The sequence below is a fragment of the Melanostigma gelatinosum genome, assembly GCF_949748355.1.
Source record: "Melanostigma gelatinosum genome assembly, chromosome: 2".
NCBI classification, from domain to species: domain Eukaryota; kingdom Metazoa; phylum Chordata; class Actinopteri; order Perciformes; family Zoarcidae; genus Melanostigma; species Melanostigma gelatinosum.
The window spans coordinates 16,272,737-16,283,080 of record NC_136635.1 but is presented as its reverse complement, the minus strand read 5'-3'; the positions used below and the strand labels follow the sequence as shown (position 1 = coordinate 16,283,080).

Here is a 10,344-nt window from a genome sequence, read left to right as displayed (position 1 = left end):
ATTGTAAGTTGCAGCCCTAAAACACACTGCCGCTGATAGCAATATGACAACAACAACAACGGCAATACAATGATCTAGGCCACACAATGGAACAATATCCTAAGGGACAGAGGGGCGATGGATGAGCCCCAGCGCTGCCACGCAGGACTTTTACATTGTCCAGCAGAAGGGAAGCTGAAAGGATAAAATCAGCACAACAGAAAACAAAGGGAGGAAGAGCACAGATCCTGTCATTTTAACATAATTCAGATTATGTGAACTATTCCTGGACATCAGAGGACACACAAACCCACAACAGGCCAGAGTCAAAAGAAAAGAAGAGCGAGAGGCGTGTACAATGTAACAGTTGGAGCATGAATGCACTATAGTACATCCACAGTTCCAAAATAAACAATAAACCAAAGCTGCAGCTGAAACTTATGTTATTTTTCTAAATCTCATGATTTAAAAAAAATAATTGCTTTGTGTAAAAATGTCAAGAAAAAAGTGTATTAAAAAGTGTGTCATCAGTTTCCCAGAGCCTATAAAGTGACAACCAACGATCCACAACCCAAAGGTATTTCATTTATCAGCTTCTATAAGACAATGACGTCTTTGGCCAAATCATTTTTTGTTGATCAATTAATCAATTACGTGTTTCAACACTATCACAACAAAAGTAAAACATAATAAAATAATTTCCCAATGAGAAAGAGTCCAATATGACATATTGATACTGTACCACACAACGATATGAAATACAGTACAATGATATAAAACACAGATCCTCATAATGGAGAAGCTAAACAAATAAATGCATAATAAATAATCGAAACCACCTATAAGTATGCATATCAATCCGCTGATCAACTAGTTGTTTCAGCACTACATTTAATATTTACAGTATTTCATTTATCTTTAGAAGAGATAAATTCGGATGTTTTGATAATTGGAATGATTTCCACGGAGAGTAAAATTCAATTTCCAGTAATATTATACTTTTTGTTTGTACAATGAAAACAAAAAGGTAACCAATACTCAGATCTTGTCATATTACTCTGTATATTACTATACAGGTGTTTCGAGTGCTTCGGTCAATCAACAGCAGAGAGATGATGAATTTTGTCTCCTGTTGAACCTCAGTGCATGTACCACCAGCCAGCCCCTCTCCCTCTCGCTCCGGTGCTTTGTTCTGAGCCGAGCACGTTAGGGGGTTGGGTATAAGAAACAGGGTGTGGCTTCGCTGTTGTCATGGCAACAGAGTGAACCCCCCCCCCCCCCCCCCCTCTCAACCACTCACTGTATGGAGTGGAGGGACTCAAGTCTGCATCCAATGACAGTATAATATGTGTGCAGGCAAGCTGACCAAAATATTACCAACATGCATGCAGTAACCTACATGGAGCGTCTGCCACTGTGCATGCATTTCACAGGCAGGTGTGCTCAGTGGTGTTTTTAAAGCAATGTCTTCCTTAATAGGCTGCCACTGTTATAAAACACAAGGTTATGTGACATTATTGGGTTGTGTGTGTGTGTGTGTGTGGTAGCAATGAGCGCCTGGCCTGCAGACAACCCCACCGAGGACGTTATAGATATTCTTAAAGCAGAGGCACCGATGTGTCTACATACTGTCAAAAACTGCTTAATATGTGGGTGAATTGACAGGACAGTACGCAAAAGAGGTAAATGTAACTGTGAACAAGTGAGGTTCGACAACACAACAGCTGAAATTCAGTGTTTTATCTGCAACATTTATGGTTGCTGAACAAACAGCACCTGATTGGAATATTGCTTATTACTAACATTAACACAAATCAATTCTCCTCACCAGGTGTGGATGAATTCAAAGCTGGGCCACAGCTGCACCATTACTCAGTCACCGGCTCGATATCACAGTTACATTTAAAAGACATGGTTTATACATTTCCTGTAGGGACTCAGTCATTCAATGGCAGCTGCACTAATGAAATGGAAAAAAAGTAATAACAGCTTGATTAAATACAGGATTTTACTTTACATATACAGTGAGACCGGACTGTTACAAGCCATATAAAATGGACCATGACTTGGTGATCAACTGTATTTGTTACAAAATATTACCACCTGGTGGTTAAATGTAGTACTGCATCACACTGTTGCTGGGTGACAGACAAATCCTCAATAAATAAATGGAGAAACATAACAGATGTTTCCATTTTGCACGTGACAATAAATGGTTTATGAATGATGTGAATAATTTATTATGGCCTTCATAGTCACCAGACCTCGACCCACTTGAACACCTGTGGGAGATTTTGTTGCACTCTCCACAATCATCAAAACACTAAATGAGAGGTTGATTTTTGGATTATGGTGTGCAATGATAGTCACATGATAATCCCACACGTTTGTCTACATATTGTCCATTTCTCAATGAACAAGATGAGGTATTCATTATTTATTCTGTCACCCTATCAATAATAAAACTGGTCACAGCGGAGATTAAATCCATATCTCTGAAATGTAAAAATCAATTTCTGTAAATGTCAAACAGAGCAGTTCCCACAATAGATCCCTGAGGGACACCCCATGTAACAGGACACCCTATGTAACATCATCAATTCAACAAAAGGACACAATGCAATACAAACAGTATGCAGTCAGGAGGAGGAATAGCAGGTTATAGTTACTGAAGGCTAAGATTGACTTTCTGAGGCCTGAGAAAAGATGAGAAAGAAATACAGTAAATGTAACTTTTACAAAAAATACAGACAAACATCTCTCAGCCTCTAAAAATATTATAATTGTATGTACATATATACACACAGTTCATGTAGAAACCTGTGTGTGTGTTTGTGTGACATTTCAGCAGAAGGGCTGCTCAAAATCCTCTGATGTTAGCTGTTAGCTGGATCCTTTCTTTGACCCTCTCCATCCACAGGGGCCATGTCTAAGAAACCTGAATGAAACATATTAAAGAAACACTCAATACTTTGTGTGGTGATAATGTCAACAAGACAGTTTAGCAGGATACATAAACCCACTTTGACTTTAAATGACGTTGAAAGGCATCGCCTCACCTTCTTTAACTTAACGTTAGCTAATTTAGCTAACTAACAGCTAGCTTAAACTACCCACACCGTGTGTTTCAATAACGTCAGCGAAACAAACGCAGGACATTCTTCTTCCGGTGGCTATGGTTTTAAGTAGTTACTTTATAAGTTTGAAGTTATGAAAACATGACAAACACAGTCCAGATCCTACACTCCTAACGTTGCCTAGTTCAGTCGCAGGCCTTGTTGTTTAGTTAGACGTCCGTTTCTCCGAATATAGACATTTCCGATAGTTATCGACAGCATTTGAACGCAGCAGAGCCGTTTGCGCGCCAAATGACAGCGCAGCACTTCTTATACTTCATATATTATACTTCTTATCTTCAGTCTACGAGCCCTCCATGGAAAAATATAACGTTAAAGAGAGCAAGCTAGCTGGAGAGTGAACAGCTAACCGCTGTTTAAAACAGAGGACTGTTGCTATGTTCAGGAATAAGTCTGGCTGGTTTTCCAGCAGTGTGCCACAGGCACGTCACAACTTTTGGAGTAAGTAACGCTGACCTATCCTTACTATTATTATCACCGGCTAAATAATGCTGCTGTAACTGTGTTCATACATTCAGCTAGTGACCATTTATTACGGAGATGCTGCCACAACATGTTAACATTGTAACAGAACAATATTTGGTAGTTTGATCTTGTTTTTTGGTCACAACATAACATGATGTCTCGTAGTATTGGAGGGTGGAACTGTTGCTGGTTGGAGAACAGCAGATTACCTTTTCAGTGAGGATGCTGCATGTGCTGATACACTGAGGTTAGTGTGATGAGCTGGAAACCTGCACATTTATCAACATTTATCCTCTCGCAGATCACTCGTGAGTTATTTTATCTATAATCCCCTACAAGCTTTCAGTTGTACATTTGTACATTTTCATTTTTAATGATGTCTTTACACTATTGTACCATGTTCATGCACCAATCACCAAGTCAAATGAATTATATGTGCTGACACACTTGACAATAAACTGCTTCTGATTCTTCTGACTCCTATACTTTTCCATCTGTTTTTCAGGATATTTGAGAGCAAAGATTATCTTTGGAACAAGGTTGTGGTTTTTCACAGCTTGTTTCTGTCCGCCTGTGAGAAGCGGCAGAGTGTGAGGTCTGTGTGCATTGGTCATTATGTGCTGCCTCCGGCCTCAGTACAGGAGGGTGAGCACTAACACGTGTATTGATTTGTTGTAAACCAATCAGTGGGTCCCAACCTCGGGGCCAAGACCAGCAATGAGGTCCCAAGATAAGTCTGATTAACAAAATAGGATATATTTATATTTTTGCAGATTTTTCTTCAATCTTTCTTTGCTAATGTTGAATACTGGATAGTTTTTAACTCTTCAGGTGTCTTAAAAACTATTCAAAGAGACTAGTCATCCTTGGTTTGAACCTCTCGCAACTCACAGACATTTCAAAGCGAACCAGTTTTACCAATTATAACCCATACAATGTTCTGTGTTATGACTTTAGAGGTGAGACACGTGGTTGGGAGGTTGATTTGGGAGTGTGAGGATGAGCACTCGGTGGCAAAGGTAAATACACCGGGCAAATATAATACACACATCACGTAGCCTAAATCACTTCATCTCTTATAGTTGGACTTCCTTTGTTTTTACAGGGTTTCCATAAGAGTTTTACTGTCCAGACAGAAGATGAATCCTGTGAAGTCAGCAGAAGCGAGTATGTGGAGTTTCTACTGAAAATATTTAATATAGGTTCTAAATCAATTGCAAACTGTCCACTAAATGAATTAAGTCCATATTACTCCTTTGGCAGCTCTGAAGCACCTGACACAGATGCATCAGAAAGTGACGCCCCTCTGCATGCTCATCATCCAGTTAGTAACACGCTCTCAGGTGAGACATGGAACATAATTCACTGTATGTTTGACAAAATGATTGTCCTGTTTCTAATCAGAAAATATTAGACAATTCACCTGTAATGACGGTCTTAGATTATTGTTGAGTGTGTTAACATAACACCCTTTTCTTCTGTACAGGGTATGTCAGCATTGACAAGCTGCAGAAATATTCAGGTGATCTGTGTGATTTCCACCCCGGATGTTTCAGATGCTCCAACTGCAAAGCCCACTTCTGCCGGCCGCACGCATTAGCAAAGCAGAGGAAGAACACGTTAAAGAACACGTAGTTGTGCCATTCACACAGTCAGTTGACTTATTATGTTTGTTTAGTTGTTTGCATTGCCTTCTTGCACTGTAGTGTAGCTGTATACACTGACATAAAATAAATCAGTGTCACATCAGCGTGAGATCTGCTAATTGATTTATTCCTCGAACATTGTCTCTATTTTTTCATGTTGCCCAATGAAAAGAGCCGTATCTGAAGAAGGCAAATGTTACACATGGGTCCACATTTGCAATTACATCATTTCTTACATCTGCAAAATCTGCACTACTAATGAGGTGTAGGGTCAAATCTATTATTTATTTGTTTTTCGGCCATTAAATGCACCATAAAATGGATAGTGTACAAACTAATACCATAATGGGAATGCTTTACAGTTATTTACTATTTGTTTATAGGAACACTTTCTCAATTGTTTTGTCTCAAAGATGTTTGAATTTTATTTGGAAACTTCAATAATAAAAACGAGTTTTCTCTGCAATGTAGATGTCATCAAAACAGGGAAACCTTGAGGATTACAGAAATATACTGTTGCCATATTTTGAGAAATATCCTATTTTAATCTCATTACTAATCAATGCATTTATTTCATACAAAAACATGGCAGTGGAGTCAGCCAATCGAGTCGGACTGAGACGACCCAGAGGGGTTTTATGCTAATCACATCACAGCATATCGATGATGAGGGCTCAATGGCAACCTATAGTCAATATCAACGTCATGTACAACTACGTCAAAGTAGTATCGAGTCGGAGAAGGAGTTAGAATGTAATGAGTGCAGTTCAATTAATTTTGCGTGGGAGCGGTCACTCCTACAAAGTGGACTCTTCCACGGGGGGCATTGGCCAATCACATGCTTTGTTTTGGTACCAGCCCCTCTGTCAGGAAAGTGAAGCCTGCCTGCGGTGTTTCTGCACTTACCAGACACGAAGAGAGATCCCACCCTGGACTCGGTTCACCCGTCTGCTTCTGCTTCTGCTTCTTCTTCACCCCGTTGTGTCCGCTCAGTGTTGCATCTGTCATGGCGGAGGACAATCTGTCCGTGGTGCTGCACGCACAGGGAGACCTCCGGCTGGTAGGAGACTGATCTCAAACATTTACCATTTGCATTAACGATAGTTACAGTCTGTGTGAATTTAACTGACAGCAAACTTTATTGTTTTGTATTTTGTTTATTTTCCTCAGGAAAAGCGCCCCATCCCGGAGCCAGGACCTAATGGTATGGTTGAGCTGCAATTTACAATTGTATAGTCCACCAACAAGCATTTCAAAATATCTGTACATGCTTTGCAAAGTTATAATAAGTTGAATTAATTAATTAAATTGAATACAATCCACTTTGCTTGCTATATTTTCATGCTGGTCTGTATTGTCTTTCTGTGACAAGGTGACACAATGTGCATATTAGTCAGTACTGGACTCTGTCTTGTATGTTTTGCACGCAGAGGTTTTGCTCCAGATGCACTCTGTAGGAATCTGTGGATCCGATGTTCACTACTGGCAGCACGGACGAATTGGGGACTTTGTGGTCACAAAACCGATGGTGTTGGGGCACGAGGGGTCGGGGCGGGTGGTGAAGGTCGGATCAGCGGTCAAGCACCTTGAAGTAGGTAAGTGGGTGAGCACTGCAGAAATTTTCAGTTTGCTTCTGTCAACTCTGGTTCTTTGTCAAACATAGCTGCAGCGCCACAAATGCATTAAAACATGCATTCATGGCACTGTGACGTCATACACTGTTCACCATTTTGATGCAATGTTTCACTTACATTTAGCCTGTTTACGCTGTCTACATATTCGACAGAACAAAAATGGGGGGGGGGGGGTCTGTACTTGGACCTGCAGCAGGAGAGCTACTCCGGTTGCATCTTCACCACATGGGAGCGTTTAAAAACACAGATATTGTTGTCTGCTTTTCAGGTGGTTGACGCAACATGTTTTCCGACACGCGCTCTCTGATACAGCGATACAGAGAGCAGAGGACAATTGTGCACGCGCGACCATGTAGAGACAGAAATGTCATGCCGTCGTGTAAATAAGATAAATAACATAAGGCTATTTAGTTTGTTGAATAAAATAACAAGGTATAGGCCTGCTCTATAGGAAAGGGAACCTTAAATGACTTCTGTTGTGATTTGGCGCTATATAGAAAACAAAATTAACTCCACCTTCAAGGGGGGGAGCGCCCCCCTAACACAATGGTAGGGGAAACACCGAGTTCACTCTCAGCCACATAGAGTTATCTGGACAAAGTCAACTTTAGTCTATTTTTTAGGTGACAGAGTGGCCATTGAGCCTGGCACACCCCGTGAGATGGACGAGTTCTTCAAAAATGGACGATATAACTTGTCTCCTACAATCTTCTTCTGTGCCACTCCCCCCGACGATGGGAATCTCTGCCGATACTACAAACACAGCGCCAACTTCTGTTACAAGTAACAGTTTTTCTCACGGTTGTAATGGCTTTGCACCAGAGATTACCTAACTTTACTGATATCTTGTCTGCCAACTGACTCTCTTGCCTAACTTTGCATGTATCCCCTTTCTTCTTCTTCTTTTCTGTCTCTTTTTATTCAACCGTCCAGGTTGCCTGATAACGTGACATTTGAGGAGGGAGCCCTAATCGAACCTCTCTCTGTGGGGATCCACGCCTGTCGCAGAGCCGGTGTAACCCTCGGCAGCACCGTGCTCATCTGTGGCGCAGGTAAAAATGATCCCAAACCATTAACCTAACACAATTAAACAAGTAAGACAATTCCATCAAAAAGATACTGCAGGCTGTCTCTCAGGACAATAATCTAGTTCTACATATATCAGTGGGTGTAGTCACAGAGGTGGGAATCATTCTGGCACAACAGAACTTGAGTGAGTGGAAAACTACTGAACCTTAACACTCCTTGGAAGACATTTAATAATGAACTAATCCCTTATGCGTCAAAAACAAGCTCATGCACATACGAGACACCTGCGTTGAGCATAACCAGGTGAAATTGTTTGTTATTGCTAAAAACTCATCACAACAGACTCTTTAATTGTATCTGAACAGAACAAATTCTAACTTTTCTTCTCTTCCCACAGGACCTATTGGGTTGGTCTGTTTGCTTGTGGCCAAGGCGATGGGGGCCTCGCAGGTCGTCATCACCGGTAACACACACACTCACACACACACACCCCTTATGAACATCTATCTCAACCGAAGCGACACACCATGCATATTCCGGGGGGCATCTTATCGCCAGGCTTTTCTTTTTGTCTCTAATCCGCCTCTGCTGTGTTCAGATACGTTACCCGAGCGTCTGACAATGGCCAAAGAGTTGGGTGCAGACTTCCAGCTGCAGGTGAAGAGAGGAGACGAACCTCAGCAGCTGGCTAAGAGCGTAGAGGACCAGCTGGGCGCTCAGCCTCGCGTTACTATCGAATGCTGTGGTGTGGAGAGCAGCATTCAAACTGCCATCTATGTATGTGACTACTCATCGGAGACCATTTAATGTTCTATTCAGAGTTATGAAGTAGCTCTGCACCAAGTATAGACAATATTACATTTACTCTACTACTTTAGTTGACTGTTTCCATTTCAACTTTATACTTCAACTCCACTACAGCTCACCTATTTGACACCTTTAGCTACTTGTTACTTTACATATCTTTCAACGATGTTAAAATTTTTTGCGCTGTTACAGATTAATTGATTAATGAAATACTCACTGGCATTTTTTGGTTTTGATACTTTGAAGTATTTTGCCAGTAATACTTTCATACATTTTGAATACAGGTCTTAAGCTTCTAATGGGAGTATTTTTACATTCTGGTTTTGCTGTTTTTACTTAAGTAAAGAGTCTGAATACTTTCGAATTATAGTACCACATACTTGGTCCACTATGAAGCATAAAGAGTTTCACTATCTGAATACCTATAATATAATATAATATAATATAATATAATATAATCCAAGTTATATATGTGTATATATATATATTTGTTTTCCTGCCAGGCAACACGTTCAGGAGGCGTGGTGGCATTGGTGGGTGTTGGCCCTCAGATGGTCACTGTTCCTCTGATCCATGCTGCCTTAAGAGAAGTGGACATCAGAGGAGTTTTCCGCTACTGCAACACGTAAGAAACAATCCATCAGTTGCCCTTTTTTGTTCTGTAATCAGATGTTTAAAGCAAAGCTGGAAGCTGTTCCACTTGAGAGCAATATTTCATTTATTCAATAATAAATTAGATATCAAAATGAATTGATCTAATCATTTATGTCTCTCGGTGAAGCTCAATTCAATCCGTAACTCGAGTAAACGGATTGCCAATCTGTGTTGCAGCTGGCCGATGGCCATAGCCATGTTGGCGTCAGGTAAAGTGAACGTGAAGCCCCTCGTGACCCACCGGTTTCCTCTGGAGCAGGCAGCCCAGGCCTTTGAGACCACACGGCAGGGTCTCGGGATAAAGGTCATGTTGAAGTGTGACCAGAATGACCAGAAGCCCTGATCGGACCCGCCGCACTGAAACAAACCTGACCTACCTGAGAGCGACTCAGCATAACAAGTAGGCATGAACACAAAGCGGACATTGACCCTGAGAAAGATAAGATAACGAGCCGGTTCAAAGACACAGGCTGATAACAGCCGTGTATACTGACTGCAGGTCAGAGATGCAACGAGCATCAAATGGTACGAGTGAGAATGTCATGATGCTCAACTTTGTATGTTAAACAACGTTTTAATCGTTTTAGGGTTGTACAATTTGTTCCATTTTAAATGTATGTTCATTTTACATATAGCTACTGTAGTGAAAGAAAATCCTTAAATAATAAAATTGATATGGCTTTTTATTTCATTTTCACAGAACCAGCACTACCTAACAGCAGACTTTAGGGGGAACTAGAGGCTCAAAGTGGAAACTTATAGCAATGTATTTGACCCAATTCTCTACTCTATACTATCAGTACACAATATGTACTGTATAGTAGTCGAAGTACACCTTTTGTGTGTATACAAGAAACAACATAATTTACCATTATAAACTAACTAAAGTATCAATCAAATTGATCTTCAGAAAATGAGCAAGGTGGGCTTTAAAATGCCTCTGAGGTCTTCTAAGACCTGCACTCAAAAATCAAAGTGTTGTTAACTGACATA

General features: G+C 40.7%; 1 protein-coding gene across 1 annotated transcript; it reads left to right on the top strand.

Annotated features, from left to right (window-relative positions):
- The first annotated feature begins 3,407 nt into the window (after window positions 1–3,407).
- Window positions 3,408–10,016, top strand: sord (sorbitol dehydrogenase). Its single transcript, XM_079286382.1, has 16 exons — window positions 3,408–3,557; window positions 3,747–3,828; window positions 4,087–4,226; window positions 4,539–4,600; window positions 4,687–4,748; window positions 4,845–4,924; window positions 5,068–5,212; window positions 6,137–6,287; window positions 6,398–6,431; window positions 6,658–6,822; window positions 7,485–7,644; window positions 7,795–7,913; window positions 8,288–8,353; window positions 8,489–8,667; window positions 9,201–9,322; window positions 9,529–10,016. The coding sequence occupies exons 1-16, from the start codon at window positions 3,494–3,496 to the stop codon at window positions 9,692–9,694; spliced, it is 1,797 nt and encodes a 598-aa protein (XP_079142508.1). The 5' UTR covers window positions 3,408–3,493; the 3' UTR covers window positions 9,695–10,016.
- Window positions 10,017–10,344: the final 328 nt, after the last annotated feature.

Excerpts from the sequence above, each read along its gene's own strand:
- sord (XM_079286382.1), top strand. The coding sequence starts at position 3,494 with ATGTTCAGGAATAAGTCTGGCTGGTTTTCCAGCAGTGTGCCACAGGCA. Across the intron at positions 6,288-6,397 it reads CACAGGGAGACCTCCGGCTG|GAAAAGCGCCCCATCCCGGA; the intron begins GTAGGAGACTGA and ends TATTTTCCTCAG. Across the intron at positions 8,668-9,200 it reads GCATTCAAACTGCCATCTAT|GCAACACGTTCAGGAGGCGT; the intron begins GTATGTGACTAC and ends TTTTCCTGCCAG.